At 40.8% G+C, this 20,253-nt stretch overlaps 1 protein-coding gene across 2 annotated transcripts; it reads left to right on the top strand.

The window, feature by feature from the left end:
* Positions 1 to 1,452: 1,452 nt before the first annotated feature.
* On the top strand, positions 1,453 to 19,997 carry ostm1 (osteoclastogenesis associated transmembrane protein 1). 2 transcript variants are annotated; one of them, XM_070885644.1, is made up of 6 exons: positions 1,453 to 1,868; positions 7,486 to 7,600; positions 9,476 to 9,573; positions 13,706 to 13,831; positions 17,310 to 17,475; positions 18,548 to 19,997. In XM_070885644.1, the coding sequence occupies exons 1-6, from the start codon at positions 1,497 to 1,499 to the stop codon at positions 18,598 to 18,600; spliced, it is 930 nt and encodes a 309-aa protein (XP_070741745.1). In that variant the 5' UTR covers positions 1,453 to 1,496; the 3' UTR covers positions 18,601 to 19,997. The 2 variants fall into 2 exon arrangements, with proteins under 2 accessions (XP_070741745.1, XP_070741744.1); XM_070885643.1 differs by having other exon boundaries at positions 1,453 to 1,952.
* The last annotated feature ends 256 nt before the right edge of the window (positions 19,998 to 20,253 follow it).

Here is a 20,253-nt window from a genome sequence, read left to right as displayed (position 1 = left end):
CTGGCCTATTTATATGCCTCTTCCTTGGATTTAACACTTTCCCTAATTTCCCTTGTTAGCCACGGTTGAGCCACTTCCCTTTTTTATTCTACCACACAGGGATGTACAATTGTTGATGTTTATCCATGTGATATTTAAATGTCTGCCACTGTCTATCCACCTTCAACCCTTTAAGTATCATTCTGCAGACTATCCTAGCCAATTCACGTCTCATACCGTTGAAGTTTCCTTTCTTTAAGTTCAGGACTCTCGTCTCTGAATTAACTGTGTCATTCTCCATTTTAATGAAGAATTCTACCACATTATAGTCACTCTTCCCCAAGGGGCCCCGCACGACCAGATTGCTAATTAATCCTCTCTCGTTACACAAGACCCAATCTAGGATGGCCTGCTCTCTAGTTGGTTCCTCGACACATTGGTCTCGAAAACCATCCCTTATACACTCAAGGAACTCCTCCTCCACAGTATTGCTACCAGTGTGGTTAGTCCAATCAATATGTAGATTAAAGTCACCCATGATAACTTCTGTACCCCTATTGCACACGTCCTGTTTGATGCCATCCCCAACCTCCCTACTTCTGTTTGGTGATCTGTACCCAACTCCCACTAACGTTTTCTGCCCTTTGGTATTTCGCAGCTCAACCCATATAGATTCCACATCATCCACACTAATGCCCTTCCTTACTATTGCTTTAATCTCTTTAACCAGTAACGCTACCCAACCTCCTTTTCCTTACTGTCTGTCCTTCCTGAATATTGAATCTCTAACTTCTTCAGTTCTGATAAAAGGTAATTGACCTGAAACATTAACTCCATTTCTTTTTCCACAGATTCTGCCTGACTTGCTAAGTGTTTCCAGCATTTTCTGTTTTCAAGCATTTATACTTATGCATCATAGAATTATACAGGAGGCCATTCAGCATTACGTGACTGCCCAATTAATCTCACTCCCGTTTTTTTCCCCATAACCCTGCAAATATTTCATTTTCAAGTGTATAATTCCAATTCCCTTTCGAAAGTTACTATTGATCCTGCTTCCAACCACCCTTTTTGAGGCAGTGCATTCATAAGAGCTGTGTAGCCCATGTAAACACACTTCTGAACCAGAGGGCAAAGCTAGCAGGGGCCAATGTCCCAAACCCTGTACAGTCTGTCCACGTAATATGACAGGGTTACTTCTCTCCACTGATGCTGCCTGACCTGTGGAGATTTCCAGCAGTTTCTGTTTTTATTATGACAGAGGACAGAGCCTTGTCGTTCTTCTTCCTGCCATGACGTCGCGGCCATGAGCCCCACCTTCGCGCGCTGGCACAAACAAGAGCCAGCGACCACAGCGAGTGCGCAGGCGCACAAACAAGGGCCAGCGACCAGTGAGTGCGCAGGCGCACAAACAAGGGCCAGCGACCACAGCGAGTGCGCAGGCGCACAAACAAGGGCCAGCGACCACAACGAGTGCGCAGGCGCGGGAAGCGCCTTCAGACAGCAGCGGGCTGGAGATGGTTGGTGCCGGGTTCGTGAGCGGCATTTTACTGGGTCTGATCTGGGAGGGAGCCCTCGCCACCTTCTCCTCGGACGGTGGATTATCGCTGGAAGGTGCGGATTTCAGCAGGAACAACCGCCACGACGACTCACTGGAAGCCCAGGACCCGGTGTGGTGGGAGGGCACGGACGGGTACCGGGAGGATGGGCCGCTGTCCCGCAGGCTGCGGAGCGCCGCGGGCCCGTCCGATGGGGACAGCGCCCCCGCCTGGTGGATGTCCTCTGCGCTCGGCTGGTCCGAGCTACTGGAGGAACTGGTGGTGAGCGAAACCTGCCGGCGGCTGCTGCGGGAGTTCGGCAAGATCAGCGCGGCACTGGTGAACTGCGTGGTGAGGAACGCGCGGCCGGTGCGGATCTGCGAGAAATGCATCCCGCAATTCCATAGCTTCTGGGACACGTTCGCCAACATCTCAGTACGTGCAACGGGAGCGAGTGTTTCATCGTCTCCAAGTTATATCACGTCTCTCACTGTTCCTCTTCCTAGCTGAATCTGTATTGCACTACATCCGCTGATGAACATTGCATGTTTTTTGTGTATCTTGTTTAAAATGGTCGTTCATTCAAGGAAAGGTGGATGTATAGCCCTGCTTCGCTTGCCCTCAGCTCCCACCTACTCCTGATGTGGAACCTTTCATCCAAGATGCAAATGTTCTTTAAACTGAGGATGAGCACAGGATAGTAAATATTCCGAATCATTAATTCCTCAAAGTATTTGCAAGGGAAGACCTGAACAACATGTCCTCTCCACAAAAAAATGTACCAAAGAAAAATTCAGGACTTTGTTTTAAGCCCTCTGAGCTTGTTTATGTCAAACAAAATTTCCAGTTATTTAGTAGCTATCCGAGTGTTGAGAGCGACCACTCAGGAGATTTGTGAGGTACAGGTAGTAACCATCATTGATATAGTCAGTGGACATTGGGGAGCAACAAGTAGGTTGGAAATATGGTGCCTATATTCAAAAAGGATATTGGTCTTCATTTCTGTGTGAGATCAAGGTATTGATTATCAGGATTAAATTTGCTACCTCTAGACTTGATTTTTCCAATTCTTCCTGGCTGGCCTCTCATCTTCCACCCTCCATTAACTTTAACTCATCCAAAACTTCTGCTGCCCGTATCCTAAATCTTACCAAGTCCCGTTCACCATTTCCCCTTGTATTCGCTGACCTACATTGGCTCTCAGTTGTTGAAGTGACACGCCAAGTCAACTGATGATGTTGAGTACTTCCACAAGGCATAAGAACAGAGGAACGTAAATAAGAGCTGGAGTAGGCCATTTGGCCCTCCGCCATTCATCAAGATCATGGCTGATCTTCTACCTCAACTCCACCTTCCTGCACTATCCCCATATCCCTTAATTCCCCTTGTTCTCAAAAATTTACCGACCTCTGTCTTGAATATAATCAACGACTGAGCAGCCGCAGCCCTCTGGGGTAGAGAATTCCAAAGATTGAGTGAAGAAATTTCTCCTCATCTCAGTCCTAAATGGCGTACCCATTATTCTGTGACTGATCTGGTGTTCTAGATTCCACAGCCAGGGGAAACATTTTCCCAGCATTAAACCTGTCAATCCCCTGAAGAATTTTATATGTTTGAATTAAATCACCTCTCATTCTTCTAAATTCTAAGGAATATAGGCCGAGACTACTCAATCTCTCCTCATAGGGCAATCCCCTCATACCAGGAGCCAGTTTAGTGAACCTTCGCTGCACTCCCTCTATGGCAAGCATGTCATTTCTAGGTAGGGAGACCAGAACTGTAAACAGTACTCCAGATGTGGCCTCACTAAACTGGCTCCTGGGATGAGTGGATTGTCCTACGGGGAGAGATTGAGTAGACGCGGCCTATATTCCTTAGAATTTAGAAGAATGCTCAGCATGTGAGACAGTTTCACATGAAAAACTACTAATTGAATTCAAAGCTGTACGGATTCGGGATGAAATGTGGATATTGATAAGAAATTGACGGAAGGGAAGAAAACAACAGGTGCTGGTTAGCGGGATAATGTGGGGTGGGGAAAGTACTGAGTCAGATGCCCCAGAACTCATTGTTAGGATCACTAATGTTTTTAATTTATATCAATGACTTGGATTCAGAAATTCGATGAAAATTAGTTGGATTTGCACTTGACACAAAACTAGGAGGGATAGTGGAATTGAAACAGGCAGCCCAAAAATGAAATCATGTGGGGCTGAATGATAGGTGAAATTTAAAGCGGACTAGTGTAAACAACAACTTGCATTTATATATGGCACCTTTTTAACGTCTTAAAGCGTCCCAAGGTGCTTCGTAGGAACGTTATCAACCAAAATTTGACACCAAGCCACATAAGATACTGGGACAAATGACTAAAAGCTTGGCTAAAGAGGTAGGCTTTAAGGAGTGTCTCAAAGGAGAGGCTTAGGGAGAGAAAGTACTGCACGTAGGAAGGGAATAATGGGCATGAAAGAAAAGAAATCCAGTCCCAAAGAGTTTTATAGTCAATTAATAATCCACGCACCGGCATCTTGCACCCCTTCAGGATGTAGTTCAGGACCTGGAATTTTAGGTCCTTCATTGGAACATCTGTGAGCTTGTCCTTTTTTGGCATGGAAGCAAGTCATCCTCATTTCGAGGGACTGCTTATGATGATGATGATGATGTAGACAAATGTGGCAACCAATTTGCACACAGCAATGATGAAAGCGATGATGAAAGAATAGTGACCTGAGCATTTAAGGCTGGAAAGGAGGTGATCTTATAGTGATATATAAAATAATAAATGGTATGAAATCAGTTAGTCTGAAATCCTACTTTAAATTGGTGGATTAGAATGGTGAAAATTAAATATGAAGAGAAAATCTGATCCTAATATAATGGAAACTGATTGATTTGTGTTTGGCTTCTTTGTTTTTGAATTACAAAAGCTGATGAAGGGAATTTGTGTCCCATTCCAGGTGCGGCAAGAACAAGAAATAGTGTGTCCTGAATGTAGACATGATTGGGGATGAGTTAGATGGACTTTTTTTTAAGATTTTGTTTTCTGCTTTCCCCTATGTTAGCCTCTCTGAATGGAAATTTAAAGGAGAATAATGAATGCTTAGGATGGATTATAAACGGTGTAGTAATTGAATCGAATAGTTGAGATAAATTGTGAGTAGCGTGTATTTTCAAACAAGTGAAATCTGATGCAGTATTGATGCCTTATAATACTCTAGGGTGCATTTTGCTTTTTAAATACTTGTATATCTCTTGCATATTAAATTTATCTGGTCAGTTTTTATACTGATGGTGGGTGCCAATATAGAGTTCTAATGCCTTTCTTGTGATTGATGACACTAAATGATTATTGAATATCTGGTAATTCTATACATGCTATCTGCAGTGGTGAGCATTTGTGTGTACGTAAAGCGCTCTCTCCTGTGTCTGTTTTCAATATGAGCCTGCTTATTACTATATTAAGGGACTTTCATAATTATTGCTGTTGTGTTCAGAGCATATTGATGTACCGATGTTCTGTATTGCAGAGTGGTCTATTTCTCCAAACACCATTCCCAGTATTGTTGAGGGGTGGTTCATCCCTGCAAGGAGGGGGCGAGGGAAGAGTAGGTTTCTGGGGTCAGTCAGCAGGATGTATCGTAATGAAATCTCCTGGCTTTTGTCATCCAACTCCCTCGAATTATGCTTCAGCTTTGTAAAGCTGCAAAGCTAAGGAACCTATCTATTAAATTTTCACTGAACTCAAGCGATTGCTACTTGGGGAGTCTGACCTTTGGAGTATCTGTGAAATTATTTGAGGAAATTATTTATCAGGTGCTACTTAGTCAGTCTCCATTGATCATGTTTAACTCGATGTGGCTGAGAGTGCATAAAATTAATTTTTTAATAAAGCAAATAATTGCTTTTGATAAATGCCTAATTTAATTGCTCTCAATAAATCCTTTAATTCGTTCACAAGAGCCAGAATCCTTTTCACAAGTGGGCTTGCTGGGAATTGATGTATTTACCCATGATTCTGTACAAAGTCCATTCTTAAACATTTCTACTCTTCCCTTGGGACAACAGTGGGCTGAAACTCGTTACTTTGGTCATAGGTTCACACAAAAGCAGGTTTGCTTTGTTGCCCTATTAGAGAGAATTGGAGTTAAAGGAAGTTTCTATTTATACACATTATTTTCAGATGTTCACCTAATTTCAGTTGTAATCTTGTTCGAATAACTTGTTGAAATATAATCTGTCGAAGTAACCTTGGTGAGCTGCTGCAGTGCTTCCTGTAGATACTACATACTGCTGCTACAGTGTGTTGATGGTGGAGGGGGTAGATAACTGAGTTCAGAGGCAGAAATGCTGATCTAGCAAACTGCCATGTCTTGGCTGGTGTCAAATTTCTTGAGTGTTGCAGCTGCACCCATCCAGGTGAGTGGTGCGCATTTCATCACACTCCTGACTTTGAGCCTTGTCGATGGTGGAGGGGCTTTGTTGAGTCAAGAGGTGAGCCTCTTGTTGCAGAATACACTTGTAGCTGCAATGTTGATCTGGCTCATCCAGTTAATCTTCTAATCAATGTTGACAACAGCAACAACTTGTATTTATATAGCGCCTTTAATGCAGTAAAACGTCCCAAGGCATTTCACAAGAGCGTTATAAAACAAAATTTGACACTGAGCTACATAAGGATATATTGGGGTAGATGGCCAAAAGCTTGCTCAAAGAGGTAGGTTTTAAGGAGCGTCTTAAAGGAGGAGAGAGAGGTAGAGAGGTAGAGAGGTTTAGGGAGGGAATCCCAGAGCTTCGGACCTTGGCAGCTGAAGACACGGCCACCAATGGTGGAGCGATTAAAACCATAGATGCTCAAGAGGCCAAAATTAGAAGATTGCAGATAGCTCAGAGGGTTGTGGGGCTGAAAGAGATTAGAAATAGGGGTGAGACCATGGAGGGATTTGAAAATGAGGAAAGAATTTTTAATTTGAGGCGTTGCTTAATTTGGGAGCCAGTGTAGGTCAATGAGCACAGGGGCGATGGGTGAATGAGATTCGATTGAATGCTGTGTAGATGCCGAGGGCAGGTTCTAGATGTTTTTGTCACTTTGAAAATGATTGCTAAATGTACAAGGATTTCATACAGCTCGTTGGTAAGAAAAAAAGTTCTTACCAAGAACAGCCCCGACTTTGGCAGCACCTTGGGGTGTTTAACTGCATTAAAGGTACTATATAAATGCAAGTTATTGTAAAGTCAACAAGATGGTGCCAAGAAGGTTCAAAATGTCACCTAAGGAGGTAGGTTTTGCAGGTGCCTCTTGATGCAGAAGCTATCATCTTTCTTGGCTGTGGATACTCATAAGCAGGGTGAATTTTATAGCATCAGGATGCTCCGACAATATAAGCAGTTCTGCACTAAATAGGGTGTGAGAGTCCCATTTCACAAGAATAGGAAAGGAGACTTGAGAACTTGCAGAGTACTCAGAAATGGGTTGTAGTTCTCCATATGGTATCCATTTAACAACAACTGAAACCATGTGACTGTCTCTGTTCAGTTAGTCAGGAAGAGGCTTGTGAAGTTGGCAGGCCATTTCCAGAAATTCATGTATTGCAATAATTGCAACAAGTACATTTGGATGTTTCTGTAATGTAGACAAACCACATTGGTGGTTCCGGAGTTCTAATGTTGCGTTGTGCACTGCCGTTCATATTTCCACACACACAAGCAGACACATGCCAGAGTGCTTTTGATATTTACTGTTTATCCGCTACATGTTAACTAGAGAATGCCTGTATTCCTACAGGAATAAATGACGTGCATTTTAATACTTCTATTGCTAAACCTATTTTGGGCAGCTGCACTAAATAAGTTGTGCCTTGTATTCACCCTATTATGCACGTGACTTGCTGTCTATTCCATTGCTGTTGACCCTTTTTTCGTAATCGCTTTCCAATTTTTGTCCGCTTTCCAATTTTTGTCCTCTTTCCAGAAAGATTCAGGGAACGTCAGCTGTTCGAAACAACTCTTGAGATCAGACCGTTTGCAAATAGTCCTGAAGATGCATAACTATCTGCAAACAATTTGGACCGACTCCTTGTGTGATGGTATGTCTGCTTACTTTTAGTTACGCTATGCAAGATTGTAGTTTTGTTTTGAGATTTGTTGTATTGATGATCTATTCTAAATGTAGTTATTTTTGCAACATTTGTGCATTTTTCTTTTTTGAAAAAAAACAAATGTTGGTTTTGCAGTGCTTTCTGGTGCAAAAGGTTGCACAAAGCTATATGGAGGATGTGGTTTGAGGTGTTTTTTCCAGTTTTTATTTTGTTTAATTGGGCTATCTACCCATGCATTCATTGTATTTTCAAAATGTGACAACTCTCGCCTCAAAAGAATGAAAGCAGGTCAGTGGGGTTAAAATGGGAGCCAGAAGTGCCAGTCAAAAATAGTTTTTTTTATTTACAATGAATCTTTCCTTCACCCTCTTTCAAGTCTCATGTTACTCATTCATTACACTTATATCAGACACTAAATTAGTTATGGTAAAGGATAGGTGCAGTAAAAAGCAAGCTGTTTTTGATATTTCCCATTTAAATGCTTTTCTATTGCCGCCTTTTATGTTGATCGTCCAATAAATGACAATTTTCAGATTGTGTGCTGGATTGTCTCTCAGGCTCATTGTAACCAGTTGCTCCTGTAGCAGACCTCACTTGGCCTATAATCTGGGGGTCCTGCTACCCAATATCTAGTTAAACAATAGCCTGGACCTGGAGATTCTAACCAAGAACTCTTGCCCTGCATACTGGTACTTACATTTTCACATCCCTCAGTGTACGTTCTCTCTTTACGGAAGGTGAATTGAAAGGCATTTGAGGCACAACTTCAAATAACACCTGGATTATTTTGTATAAAATACCTGAATAAGTAGGATACAGCTTTGACTGAGAACAAATTTATGTTCTCAGATATGCAAAAATAATAAAGATGCCAATTTACTATCTCTAAGCATATACCCATTTTTCTAGCTAAGCTATTCTAAAATTGTCTGGATTAGACTTTATGATGCTTGCTAGGGCAGAGCTCGCCCTCCATCAGACATTGAGAGACCCCCCCACCCATCTACCAAGCCATCAGTCAAAATCACCTCTCGTCTTCACTTTTCAATCAGACTCTGAAAATGAATGCCAAATGTTAAGTTTTTAAATCATTGGGAGTCTCTCTTTTTAAAAAAAAAAGTAGACCATATGAACAGTTGAGATAAGAACTCCACCTGTTGGTTGAGAAGGGTGGAGCAGTCAGAGAAGCAGGAAACATCATAGGCAGCGGAGACATACAGCTCCATCTGAGATGGGAGAGGCACGCAGTATATATAGAAAGACAACTGCAGAATGCAAATTCTTACGCATACACTGAATTGTGTCTCTTGTTTGATCGAACAATAAGGGGCACTTTGTATTTTGCAGATTGTAGCCTGGGTTTACAATTAAATACAATATTATGAATGTAGGGTTGTTAATTTTGACAAATTACCTATGAATTTCATACTGATCTAATAAGTACTGCAGTGCACTTTTAAAATATCAGCTAGCAACCAGAAGGTTGCGACACTATGATCAAGCAGAAGGAGTCTGTTGGTGGAGCTTGATGGAGTTTCTATAGTGTGACAGTTGCTGAAGTATTTTTCTTTAAACTGCGGCCTGTGTATTAATCTGGTAACAAGTGCTAATAATTTTAGTTTCAGTTTTTTACTTTTTGTGACACTAAATTCGTATTGTTCAAAAAGTTGGAAGTTGGGAAAAGCTTTGATTCGGGATCATTTTACAGTCCGGGTGTCGTTTTATTTTTATATAAATTTTTGCCATGGTTTTTAGATGCACTGTAAGTATTGAATGTTTAAAATATTTCTGCAAATGCAATTCTAGGTAGAACACCGCTATCTTTTATTTACTAACTTGCTGTCTTTTTTTCCCCTTCAACAGCCTGTTTAAATGGTAACAAAACAGTACCATCAATGGACACTGTAATCTTTAAGAAGATGCTGAATGATTCTCTGAATTGTTTTGAACAATACTCTTCGGTAACTTGCATATCAAACACGCTTTGCTCCGCCTGTATCTATAGGGGTTGGTAATGAAGCAAACCTGCTTAGCAATAAATGCATAAGCTTTCTAAAAAAAACAAATAATTTTTTGTTTTCCTGAGCCCGATGTCACTAACTCATCTCTAACAACTTGACTACACTCATTCCTAGGCCAAGGTTTTGCAACTAGTACATCGACATTGCAGCACCCAGGCCTAGTTTTTTCTTCAGCCTGCTCTTCCAATACATTTCCAGACCTGTTCTCTCCACCCTCGGCCCCCCCCCGCTGCTGTGTATATGCATTTATTGGAAGTATTGTGGTACCACTTTAGAGTATTAGCTGCTTGTTAGAGCTGCTATTGAGAGTTCTTCCACTGCCAAGACTGGGCCATAAATCACAAGCTTGTAGCAAACTAACCAAGTAAAAAGGATGTAATGCCTGTGAAAGTAAAGAACATCAAGAGAAGGGGTAAAATAAAAATATTTAGAAATTTGCAACAAGCAACCATGTGTCTATCTTATTCCAGAAAATAAAACTAAATGATAAAGCTAAGGACACTCGTGTCTTGTATTTGGTATTTAAATTTGCGAGATTATGTACACTTTAATGGAACAGCTTTTAGAAAATACTTGTGCTGTTTGTGTTGATGCCAAATGCAATCCATGTCATTAAAAATCCATTTTATTCAGCAGAGTGAAGTGGAGGTTGACACTAAAATATTCATAAGCTGATTATAATGTATTTGTCCCAGCATGCAAGGGAGGAGTGATCTTGTATCGTGAAAAACATTTAGGTTAGGATTTCTCCTTAGTTACAGAAAGAAAGGAAGCAAAATTGGAAGCCATTGATTGATGGGCTTGTTGAATAACTGAGCATCTGTGGTGTGACTGCTGAAAGCAGTAGGTTACTTTAATTACAGAAAAATTCAGCACAAGGACTGTTAGAAGTAGTAGGAATTACACAAGATAATTATGGATGAAGAAGCCATCTTAATTCAGCTACATAGAGATCCTGACAAACTTCCGGCCCCCCCCCCCCATATTGTAGCATCCAATTGTTTCCTTAATGATTCCAAGGGTTTTGCCTCCTATTTTGTCTGGAAGTTTATTCTACACATAGATCACTGTGTAAAGAATTTCCCCTTATCAGTCCTGAAATGGCCTTTTATCGTTTGAACCTGCGTCCCCCAGTTCTGCTGCAGTTTAATTTAAAATATATATATCCTTAACAATCTTGTATAGCTGTATAAAATCACCTCTCCGACACCACCGTTCCAGGCTGAAAAGCCCAAGTCTGTCTAGTCTTTTCCATTCTTTGCGTTTGTATGTTTAGTTTTTAGAGAGATTGAGTAGATTGAGCCTATACTGTCTGAAGTTTAGAAGGATGAGAGCTGATCTCATCAAAACATGTAAGATTCTGAGGGTGATTAAAGGGCTAGATGCTGAGAGGTTGTTTCCCCTGGCTGGGGAGTCTAGAACTAGGGAGCATAGTCTTAGGATAAGGGGTCGGATATTTAAGACTGAGATGAGGAGGAATTTCTTCACTGAGGGTTGTGAATCTTTGCAAATCTCTACTCCAAAGGTCTGTGAATGCTGAATTGTTGAGTACATTCAAGGCTGAGATAGATAGATTTTTGGATGCTGGGGGATTTGAGGGATATGAGGATAGTGTGGGAAAGTGGAGTTGAGAGAGAAGATCAGCCATGATCTTATTGAATGGAGCTCGAGGGGCCGTATGGCCTACACCTGCATCTATTTCTTCTGTTCTTTTATTCCTCTCTGTAGCACTTTAAAGTTGTCTGCATTAATTTCATGTCATTTTTTGGCCCACTTCCATATTTTGTCCAACCCGCTCTGTAATTTTTAGGCTGTGTCTTCTGATTCCACTTCCCTCCTCGTTTGGTATTATTTGTAAATTTGACCACTTTGCATTGAGATTTTGAATCCAGGTCATTTATGTAAATTAGAAACAGTATAGATCCTGTAACCTAGTCCTGAGGCACTTCACTCCGTATTCCTCCCTCCCTCGCCCACCCCCTCTCTCCGCCCCCAACCCCCAACCTCACCGTTCTGACATAATTCCTCTAAAGAATACTCGTGGTTTACTGCTTGATTTACCCCGAATCCCCGAAACTGACTTTAATTAATAGCCTTTTGTGTGTAGCTTTCTCAAAGGGTTTTTGACAGTTGAAGTATTCCAGGTCATAAGGAGTGAGCATTTGGCTTTGTGGTGGTAGCATTCCTGCCTCTGGAGTCAGAAGGAACAGGGATCAGATTCCTCTCCAGACAGTCCCAGCTCTGAATTCCAGGTTGACATGCAGTGGGATATTTGCGTCCAGTGGGTGTGGCCGTCTGCCCCCTCACCGAATGGGTTGAGAGAGCCCATAAAACCCTCTAGCCAAATGGGACTAGGCATTCTTGGCTGCTGTAAAATTGGCCATGGCTATGGAAGGAGTGTTCACATCACGGCCTGTCAGACTGTTAATCAGCCTGCGAATCCTTCCACAACATCACGCTATTCTTGAATGGAAGAGTATGAAGATACTAAAACAACAACAACTGGTTCATGGGGCTTATTACAGTCCACTTGAGTTGTCACTTCCTTAAAGAAGTCTAGGAAGTTGATCAACAGGATCGTCCCCTTATGAATCTATGCTGACTGCTGTTAACTAGGTTACTGGTGTACAGATGATGTTCAGGTTCACTCCTGATGATCACTTCCATTATTTTACATAGAATGGAAGTAAGATTAATGGGTCTGCAGCTTCCCATATCCATTTCCACATAATGATTGTCCGTGTCTCAGATACCCTCCATAGTTTCACCATTCTGGGATAAATACCATTAAAAGGAGGTGGTGTAGCCTGGGGATTTATTTGTTTTGTGAGGCTGCTTAGCCTGTCTAGGATTTCCAGCTCATTTGTAGTGAAGTCATCGATTTATACTTGGTTATCTTTTTATTTAGGAAGGACATAATAACAGGTTCAGACAGAAGAGAATAGTCCATATAGCCCACCTGTACACAGTATTCCCTGGGGCATTTCTAATAAAGCTAAATCCAATTTGTTGATGAGAACCTGTTTAGTCTTTTAAGCTCATTATGGTTTCTATTTCCACCACCCATGTTCGTATTCTATTCCACATACTTAACGCCTTTTTAGTAAGCAATTTCTTTTTGCATTTTCTATTCTTCATAATGTCTTAATTGTGCTTAAATTCTGTACACATCAGTAAAGCTTACCTGGACCTAATTTGTATATATTTTAAACACTTCTACCGTATGAAATTTCCATCTTCTCTTTGCAAGAGAGAAAGGACCCAGGGTAATCAATCTTTCCTCAAACGTCATTCCATTAAGTTCTGGGATCAACCACGTAGCCCTTCTATGCTGCTCTCCAATAACTGAATATCCTTTATGAAATAGGGAGACCAAAACTATACCCAGTACTCCAGACACACTGGGTCAAGAAGAAGTCAGGTATTAAATCTACTAACTCTTGACTCTCAACCACTTGGATTTACACAGTTTAGACTAGGTTGATTGAAGTGTCCTATTATAATATCTTACTGTTCTCCCATATCCTTTCTATCTCTTCATAGAACAAATTGTCGTCCTTGTTCTGACCAAGTGGTCAATAGCATACCTCTAATATTAGCTTGGATTTTTTAGTATTTGAGATGTCTAACTGGACTAACTTCAACAGGATTAACTTATCTTACCTCCCTGGTGTCCCTGATACACTTTGCATACTTTGTCTTTTCTAAACATGCTCTATATCTGTAAGTGTTATATTATTTTCCATTATTGGGATTTAGCCATGATTCTGATATTCCCACTACATCATAATTCCTTATTACCACAACAGATCCCAGTTCTGGCATCTTATTTCTAATGCTTCTACTATTTATGTATAAACATCTTATTTGTCTCCTCTCACATTTCCCAGTGCCTGCTTATTCCTGATCTCCGGTCCATGTGAGCCCATACCTCCGTGTTTACTATCTTCTACCTTCTGATCTGTCTCATCTGAGATCATGTTATCTTAAGTGTGCATGTGTGGTGACTTGGTGGGCTAACTTGTTGTACCACAGAGTGAAATACAATGATTTTCATTTTTATATTTTGTAGGGACACCCAGATCATGGCAACCATTCTGATCTTTGCATTAAGTGTAAAGTTTCTTACAATAATTTGACTGTATGGTACAATAGAATGGAAAAAAAACAGAACCTGTGCATAGACATCATCGATGCAGTAAGTACATTGAGAACTATGTAATACCCATCCTCTCTGCTGTACTGCTAAATCTCAGTAATAATCTAATTCTAAACCTATGTTGATGCAAGGGACATTCAGTATATTTAAAGTGGTTCTGGTCTTCAGCTGCTTTTCAGCAGGTTGAAATTGTAGTTGAACAAATATGACATCACATGCTGAATTATTAAAACAAACACAACTCTTTGCTAATTTTTTCAGATTGTGAATATTGAGTTGTTTTCAAAAGACCATAATGCTATTAAAATAGACTGGTTGGACAAACTAAAATAGACTGGTTGGATTGTATTTTTGCTCATGTAACTTGAGCAAAGTCCCTGGTTCCTGAATATGTAGATAGGGGTATTTTTCGCACCATCTCTTCACTTTTCCGACACAAATAAATCAATTAAATTAGGGAACCAGTTTGTTGAGAACTCACAGGTGTGACTTACCATGCTGTCACTGTGGAACCACATGAGCTCTTAACACTGTCGTTGATGTTCATTCATATACAGGCAGGCTTGATCGACAGCCACACTAACTTCAATTGCCACTTGAGTGTAAGGTGTAACTCCTAGTTGCGGCAGACCCTCACGACAGCAACTGATGGCTAAAGTGCAGCTAGGAGTTACATCCACATAAACTTACCTAAAATTTGTTTTGGACCCAGTGGTGCAGGAGACCTGCTTTTCACTGGTGCTTCCACTGGTCTTGGTGGAGTTAGGAAACACATTGAACACATTGTTGAAGTGACAGCAGCACATTTAAGTGGTGACTTCATGACAGATAGACTTTTCCCATAATCTTTGTGGTAACGTCATGGTCTGCTCCATGTATGTGTGCCGGCCAAAATATCTCAGCCAGTTCTGCACATGTATGGAACGGTGGATCTGCACAGTACATTCAATGACTTGAAAACTGTTGTATCTTAAAATGCTCGAGAGTAGCTAAGTTGGCACACTTTCCTGAGACCTGCTCTGCAAAGTAAAAACAGCCATAAAATGAATCATATCAGAAAAATTGCCTGCAGAGCCAGTGTCTCTTTTGCATTGAATTGTGAGGTATCACTTATTTAATTACAGGTACGATGACTGTAATTCACTTTTGAGTTATACTGCTGCCTTTATTTATGTATCAAAAGTGATCCTTTGGTTCCAGCATCATAGAATCACAAAACTTTACAGCACGGAAGGCGGCCATTTCGGCCCATCGTTTCTGCACCAGCCAAGCAAGAGCTATCCAGCCTAATCCCATTTTTCAGCTCTTGGTCCGTAGCCTTGTAGGTTACGGCACTTTAAGTGCACACCCAAGTACTTTTTAAATATGGTGAGGGTTTCTGACTCTACCACCCTTTCAGGCAGTGAGTTCCACAACCCCACCACCCTCTGGGTGAAGAAATTTCCCCTCTTATCTCCTCTAAACCTCCCCCCAATTACTTTAAATCTATGCCCCCTGGTTGTTGACCCCTCTGCCAAGGGAAATGAGTCCTTCCTATCCATTCTATCCAGGCCCCTCATAATTTTATACACCTCAATCAGGTCTCCCCTTAGTCTTCTCTGTTCCAAAGAAAACAGACCGAGCATCTCCAATCTTTCCTCATAGCCAAAATTCTCCAGTCCAGGCAACATTCTTGTAAATCTCCTCTGCACCCTTTCCAGTGCAATCACAGCTTTCCTGTAATGTGACCAGAACTGCACACAATACTCCAGCTGCGGCCTAACCAGTGTTTTATACAGTTCAAGCATAACCTCCTTGCTCTTGTATTCCATGCCTCAACTTACAAAAGCAAGTATTCCATATGCGTTCTTAACCACCTTATCTACCTGGCCTGCTACCTTTTCAGTGTCTTACCATTTAATGTGTATTCCCTTGCTTTGTTACCTCCACAAATGCATTACCTCACACTTATCCGGATTGAATTCCATTTGCCACTGTTTATTAGATGAAATAAACATTGTGAGAGAGGAGGTATTAAGGGACCTAGTACTGAGCGCTGCAGAACCCACTGGAAACATCCTTCTAGTCACAAAAACACCCATCAACCATTACCCTTTGCTTCCTGCCTCTGAGCCAATTTTGCATTCAACTTGCCACTTTGTCTTGGATCCCATGGGCTTTTACTTTTGTGACCAGTCTGCCATGTGGGACCTTATCAAAAGCTTTGCTAAAATCCATATACACTACATCATATGCACTGCCCTCATCGACCCTCCTGGTTATCTCCTCGAAAAATTCAATCAAGTTAGTCAGACACGACCTTCCCTTAGCAAATCCGTGCTGACTGTCTTTGATTAATCCGTGTCTTTTTAAATGAAGATTTATCCTGTCCTTCAGGATTTTTTCCAATAATTTTCCCACCACTGAGGTTAGGCTGACTGACCTGTAATTACTCAGTCTATCCCTTTCTCCCTTCTTAAACAAAGGTACCACACTAGCAGTCCTCCAGTCCTCTGGTACCACACCTGAAACCAGAAAGGATTGGAAAATGATGGTCAAAGCCTCTATTATTTCCTCTTTTGCTTTGCTTAATAGCCTGGGATGCATTTCATCCTGGCCTGGGGAGTTATCCACTTTCACAGCTGCTAAGCCCCTTAATACTTCCTCTCTCACTATATTTATTTCACACTGCTCCTCCCTCATTGCTAAGTCTGCATTGTCCCTCTCTTTTGTGAAAATGGATGCAAAGTATTCTTTGGTCAAAATTTGGGATGCTGCATTCAAGCTGGCAAACTGTCAGTTCTGCTTTAAAGTCCAACTTACTCAAAACATTTACTTTGTAATCAGCTTTAGAAAGCTGTAAAAACCTTCCAAATAAAAGGAATAGGTATTATACTTTTTAAAGGTCTGACTTAAATTTGTCAGTTTGGCTCAGTTGACGGCACTGTTGCCTCTGAGTCAGATGGTTGTGGGTTAAAGATATTCTAGTACATTCTAAAAAAAGTGTTACATATTAAATTTGCTTTTGGGGCACACTGGCAACACTGCATTTATTGCCTGCCCCTTGCTTTAATGATTAAGTGGCTTACTCGGCCACCTCAGTGGGCATTTCAGAGTCAACCAGGTAGAGCAAAATTGGTCACAAGAACCAGACTGGATAAGGGTGACAATTTCTCTTCAAAGGACATTAACAGATTGGGTTTTTACGACAGCCCAACAGTTTTCCATGGTCTGTTGCTAGTCTACATTGTGGGATGTGAAATCCAGTCTAACTGGTCTTTTATCTCATTGCTATTTAGGGAGCATTGCTAGCTCATAATGGGCATCACATTTGCCTACATAAGATATCACTGCACTTCAAAAGTGATTATATGTATCTGTGGAATCAGTTGAATCATTTTGTCATGAGACATTTTATAAATGCTGTTATCGTTATTTAGTACTTTGAAAAGCTCCCCATATGGCCATTTACCAGATTTATTTTAGACCCAATAGTTTGACGCTCTCATATATGATCTTTTGTGTTTGGTGTTTGCAGATGAACTTGACAAGGCAGCTGTGGAGCAAAACCTATAACTGCACTGTCCCCTGCAGTGACACTATTTCAGTCATTGCCGTGTCAACGTTTCTTCTTTTCCTGCCTGTCATCTTCTACCTCAGCAGCTTCCTTCACTCTGAGCAGAAGAAATGGAAGCTTATAGAGCGTAAGTACCTGGTGGTGTTGCTGTACTTTTAGAATTAAGCCAATAAATGAGATACTATGAACTTGATAGTTATCAACAGAAGCTAACTGCTACCAATGTTTACTTATCTAAAGTATTTGACTAAGTGGAGTTCACACAGAAACATTGTCTTCTACTCCCATTTCCCGTCCAAGAATGGAGGTTATATCTGGTTCTGCCAATACGAATAGAGAAAGCCCCTTTCCAAACACCAAATTCTCAGATGTCATCAGAAAGGTGCAGCTCAGCTATATCTTTTCTAAGTCTAAGGCCCTGTAAATGATGGGGCGCTATTGGTCCTATGGTTTGGGAGCTACCTCTGACAGCAGCACAGCCAGTGATAAATATAAATGGCAGACACATTGCTAGCAGGCCTTCCTCAGCAAAGAAACTCGGGCAGCCAGATGTTGCTGCCAGTACCGTGCCATCTACTTTAATATAAATAGATCAGATTGCACAGCAACGGATGTCCCAACGTATGACCCACATGTTGATTTGGCCTGTTGATGAAGATACAGAGTACCAAAAGAGAGAAAAAGGCATTCGATTCTCCACTACCACTATCCCCAGCAGAGCACAAAAGTCACCAAAATACAATAGGTTTTCCAAAACAAGGCTAGGTGTCAACCTTTTTGTTACTTGTGCTGTTGTCAGCATATAAAATTCTTGGAGGGCTTGACAGGGTAGATGCTGAGAGGCTGCTTTCCTGGCTGATGAGTCTAGAACTAGGGTTCATAGTCCTGGGATAAGAGGTCAGCGTTTTACAACTGAGATGAGGAAACATTTTTTCACTCAGAAGGTTGTGAATCTTTGGAATTCTCTACCGCAGAGGGCTGTGGATGCTCAGTTGTTGAATATATTCAAGACTGAGATTGGTAAGAGTATTGGGCACTAAGGAAATTGGGGATAGGGCAGGAAAGTGGAGTTGATGTAGAGCCATTGTCTTATTGAATGGTGGAGCAGGCTCGAGGGCCATATGGTCTACTCCTGCTCCTATTTATTATGTTACTTAAAATAACAACTGCATTAATTTTTATTTTATATTCATTTGTAGCTAAGCGCTTGAAACCTTGCAGCAGTACAGCGCATATTGAAGACAGACCTTGATGAGCGTCTCAATATATTAATAAAAATATTGACCAGGATCATCATGTGGTTACAGAGATCAAAAGATGAGGAAATGCTACTGCAATAAGAATGTGGTCTTTGCACGATGCATCTTTACACCTTGTACTTTAATCACCTATCAGTATTTTAAGAAACTACGTCTACTGAAAATTTGCACATTGGAGATATGTTCAGATTATTTTTTATGCTTGAACAGTAGATCTTGTCCATACGAGGTAGTATGTGTGCAAGTGAATCACTTCAGGTTGAATTCAAGCTAGATCAGGACTACTAAAACTATTCACTTCTCCAGCTCATTGATGGTGAAATCTTTAATTTTTGCCTGTGCAATAAGTTTAATTCTGTTATGAAAGAAAAATTCAAGCTTGAACCTGGTTCTGTTGAATTGTCCCAAGCTTGAGTGGGGCCCAACTACTACTCCCAGATTTAATGTTCATCCCTACCGTTTACATGTTAAAATAAAAGTCACTGCATAGAGAGAATTGCAAGCTTTTAAAAATGTAAATAATTTGGATTTTGTTTTGTTGACGAATTGGTAACTTCAAAATGGAGTTTTGTGAAACACAGCTGGATGTTATCCCAAGAATGATATTTTTCTTTTCCTGGTTTGATGCTGCCTTTATTTTTTAACCGATCCTGATTTCAAGTGATGCACTAATTTTGCAAAAAGTGGTAGTAGTTGCCTATGTGACTCCTTTTTAGTTCAGCATTTAGATTGCTGATTGTTGTTTTTATTTTACATTTAGTAATTTAACTGAACATAAATCATGTTTTTAAAAATGTAAACAATATGGTAAAGGTAGATTCAGAACATTTAATTTAAACCAAGAAGTAGAACAAAAGTTTAAACAAATGAACAACAAATTTAGGATTGGTGACCAAGATATCCTTCACACACAGAATGATAAACACATAACATGGACTTCTAGGTTGTGTTGACTACAAAATCTCTGGAATCTTTTAAGAAACAATTGAATGCTGTGATGGAGGTGGAGGGGGAGGGGGAGGAGATTGGAGGACCTCTATGGAAGGCTTAGTGTGGATGTGTCAAATGGCTTTCCTTGTCTGTATTTATGTGTTTGTTTTTGCAAATCAATGCTTTTCTGAAAAATATATTTCTAAAATCTATCGTGAACTTACATTGGGGACTCGTTAAGTTTGTTTCTATTTTCTAGATTTGTGGTTTGGGGATCACTATTTTAGGTGAGAATGAAGCATTCCATTAACTTTTTGTGTTCACCTGCTGACTTGTAAATGGCATGAGGTTTTCTGTGGGCCTTTTCCCCCCCTCATCATGTAAACTTTGTTAAAACTTATCGATGTATTGAAGCAGACCAATATGGTACATTTTCAATTAAAGTTTTCAGGTAATGTCATCGGAGTGTGGCCTTTTCTGGATCTTTCACTTTTTCCCTCTAAATATTAAATGCATAAGTCTTGATAATGTGGCTATGTTCACCATAGTTCTTAAATAAAAAACATGCTGGGAATGCTGGTCGGATCGGCATTTTTCTCTGTCAGATACTCACCTGACTGTGTTCATTTCTGACATTTTCAAATTTAATTCTGAAATTGCAGCACGAAAGGAGGCTATTCAGCCCACCAGGCCTGTGTTGGACATCAACCGGAGCT

This window comes from Pristiophorus japonicus, chromosome 7 (assembly GCF_044704955.1).
Source record: "Pristiophorus japonicus isolate sPriJap1 chromosome 7, sPriJap1.hap1, whole genome shotgun sequence".
Classification (NCBI taxonomy): domain Eukaryota; kingdom Metazoa; phylum Chordata; class Chondrichthyes; family Pristiophoridae; genus Pristiophorus; species Pristiophorus japonicus.
Note: the sequence above shows the minus strand (reverse complement) of the source record. Positions and strands in the feature narration are given on the sequence as shown.